This window comes from Chaetura pelagica, unplaced genomic scaffold (assembly GCF_000747805.2).
Source record: "Chaetura pelagica isolate M959 unplaced genomic scaffold, ChaPel_1.0 scaffold595, whole genome shotgun sequence".
NCBI lineage: Eukaryota > Metazoa > Chordata > Aves > Apodiformes > Apodidae > Chaetura > Chaetura pelagica.
Genome location: NW_009953221.1, coordinates 75,034 through 77,962, shown reverse-complemented (window position 1 = coordinate 77,962; position 2,929 = coordinate 75,034). Strand labels below are relative to the sequence as shown.

At 63.2% G+C, this 2,929-nt stretch overlaps 1 protein-coding gene across 1 annotated transcript in view; it reads right to left on the bottom strand.

The window, feature by feature from the left end:
* Window positions 1-2,929, bottom strand: part of IL12RB1 (interleukin 12 receptor, beta 1) — a 34,378-nt gene that overhangs the window by 20,246 nt on the left and 11,203 nt on the right. Inside the window, exons 2-11 of the mRNA XM_009997808.1 lie at window positions 2,787-2,901; window positions 2,515-2,684; window positions 2,291-2,442; window positions 1,757-1,790; window positions 1,480-1,590; window positions 1,315-1,397; window positions 1,019-1,235; window positions 759-929; window positions 347-448; window positions 91-237 (exon numbers count right to left, since the gene is read on the bottom strand). Coding sequence (XP_009996110.1) covers window positions 91-237; window positions 347-448; window positions 759-929; window positions 1,019-1,235; window positions 1,315-1,397; window positions 1,480-1,590; window positions 1,757-1,790; window positions 2,291-2,442; window positions 2,515-2,684; window positions 2,787-2,901 — 1,302 coding nt within the window. The remainder of the gene's footprint in view (window positions 1-90; window positions 238-346; window positions 449-758; window positions 930-1,018; window positions 1,236-1,314; window positions 1,398-1,479; window positions 1,591-1,756; window positions 1,791-2,290; window positions 2,443-2,514; window positions 2,685-2,786; window positions 2,902-2,929) is intronic.

Here is a 2,929-nt window from a genome sequence, read left to right as displayed (position 1 = left end):
CCCCGCCCCCCTCCTCCTGCCCCCCCCCTCCTGCCCTCCTCCTCCTGCCCTCCTCCTCCTGCCCCACTGGGATGGAGGGGACCCACTCACATGTCACATTGTCCCCCTTGGCTGCGTGGCAGATGAGGTACTTGACCATTGCCCCAGGACAGGTGGCACGTGGGGATGGGCTCCACCAGAGGCCCACGGTGGCATCTCCAGCGCTGCCGTTGATGTGGACGGGCACGGCCAGCGAGGCTGCGCGGGATGGGGAGTGCAGAGAAGATGGGGGGGGGTGGTGTTTTGGGAACCCCCTTTTGTTTTTGTGGTTAAACCAGGTACGGGTGCTCAGTGGGTCTGTACGTACCGTTGCCAACATAGTGGTGTGTGACAGCCAGGGTGGCCCAGCCCCGGGTCGGGTTCCAGCCGTGCACGGCGAGGCGGTAACACGCCGGCGTGTCCAGTGTTCCTGGGGTGGGAATGCTGGTTAAATCCCTGCCAGGATCCAGGGATGGGCAGGGGGCTCAGGTTGCTCCCTTGCCTCTCTCCACGTGGACGCTCTTGGCAGTGAAGTCCCGTTGGCTGCAAACACCCTCCTTTGGGGCTCCAGGCAGAGGCTGCTGCTCGAAGCACGATCCAGAGCTTTTTTGGGGGCGGGTGCCAGCCGTGCACGGCGAGGCGGTAACACGCCGGCGTGTCCAGTGTTCCTGGGGTGGGAATGCTGGTTAAATCCCTGCCAGGATCCAGGGATGGGCAGGGGGCTCAGGTTGCTCCCTTGCCTCTCTCCATGTGGACGCTCTTGGCAGTGAAGTCCCGTTGGCTGCAAACACCCTCCTTTGGGGCTCCAGGCAGAGGCTGCTGCTCGAAGCAGTACCCAGAGCCAGGGCTTGGTGCTTCCCACTGCGCCGTCACGGTGCTGCCGGCCACCTGGATGGCCTTGAAGCCAAGATCTGGGATGAGACAGGAGGGGTGAGGGGTGGCTGGGAGAAGAACTCCCTGGAGGCTGCTGGGAAGCTGGGTCCTTTGATGGAGCCTGTACCTGCCCGTTGATCTGCTGGCACCAGGAGCTGCTGCTCCGGCCCCGGCCCGGCGGCGTTGGCTGCTGCCAGCAGGATTTGGTACTCGGCGCCAGAGAGGGTGAGGTTGTGCTCTGTCACCTCTGTCCCCAGCTCTACAGTGTCCTCCTCAGCACAGCCACACGCCAGCATGCGGCTCTGCAGCGTGTAAGTGACATTCCCTTGGTCCTCGGGGACTCTCTGCGGAAGGGAGAGGGGTGACTTGAGGGGTGATGTTGCTGGGGGACGCCTGGGGGGGTTACCAGGGATGCTGCCCTACCTGCCAGCCCAGCCTCAGCACCCGCTGCCCATCTCTTCTCAGTTTTCCCAACTGGTAGCTCAGCTCCGGCCTCGAGAGGATTTCTGCAAGAGGAATGAGCCCATTTGGGCTCTTGGGGGTTTTTTGGGAGCCGCTGGGATCCCACCCGTTTTCTTCTCATCTTACCCTCAGAAACGAAGATGGAGCTGCTCCAGTCACTCCAGTAGCTGCTCCAGTGGGGGAGCTTGTGCCGGAGCTGGACTTCAAAGGTGCCAGCCCCCTCCAGGGGACAGGTCACTAGAGCAGGGTGGCAAGGTAAGAAGGGGGGTAAACCCCCCCCATTTCCCCAGCTTTTGGCCTTTGGCAGGGCAGGGCTGAGCATGGGACAGAGCCCCCACCCCAGCCCCCCCAGCAGCACCTCCAGGAGATGCTCATCCCCTGCACCCCTGTGGGCTAAACCCACCTGAGTCATCTTCATCTGCTGCCTCACACAACACCTGTGGAGAGAACTGGTGATAGAGGCACCCACCCAGTAAAACCAGTGTGTTACTGGGACATGGAGGCAGGTACTGCCCTATGTCCTCTGAACAGTGGCTGGCAGAGCCAAACAGGGTGCAGGGGACATGGTGTCCAGGAGGATCTGGGACTAGGACAGCATGGCTTCAGCCCTGGGACCCTCCTGGCAGCAGGTGAGAGGGGTGGGGTGTTCCCAGCTGGGGGGGGGATTCACTGTGCCCAGTGCCCGGATTTCATCCATCGTCATCGTTCCTCTAATCCAGGGATTTGCCTCCGTAATCCCCGGGAATCGCGGCCTGATCCTGTTACAGGCAGGACCCGGTGGCCGGGAGGACAGGGCAGAGCCACTAACCCGGCGAAACAGATGGGACAGGCTTGGGTTTGAGGGGTGGGGACAGTGGTGTCACCGAGCCCCTGGGCTGCCACGATGCTACCGACTGTCCCCGGGGTCCCCACCGGCTCTGGCAGGCGGTGTTTTTACCTGTGTCCAGTCCCTGTCACCCCTCCTCCGGAACCGAGCCTCCCGCTGGGGCAGCTGCACCCCACAGTGGCACAGTGGCTGTGGGACCTGTAGCCACAACCCGCCACTGGTCTTGTTGAAGGGCATCTCGGTGTGGGGTGGATCCAGCCTGACTGGAAAGGCGAGGTGGTCTCGTGGTTATTGTCCCCAGTGCTGGTGCTCATCCCAGCCCCACCGGTGCTTACCGGCCTCATCCAGGTAGAGGGTGAGGTTGGGGGTCCTGCTGCTGTGGTCCCCCCAGTGTCCTTCCACCCAGGCTGTGGTGTTGGTGAGGAGGTAGACGTGGTGATGCTTGAAGGTGTAAGTGGTCCTGGGGCCCACCTTGAACTGGTGGCACAGCTGGGGTGTTGCGTAGCTGCAGGGAGGCAGATGGGGTGTGGATGGGGGTGCTCACTGTCCCCGTGTGTCCTGCTCAGGACGCATCCATGGGGTGCCCAGGATGTGGTCCCTGACTCACCAGAACTTGAGGAGGTAGGAGGTGTTGCCGGCAGGGCCGAGGGGTGGCCAGGAGCAGAGGAACCGTTGAGAGCAGCATCGCTTCCAGCAGGAGAGGCCGGGAACTGCGGCGGTGCCTGCGGGAGGGGGCAGCGGCTGGGGGGG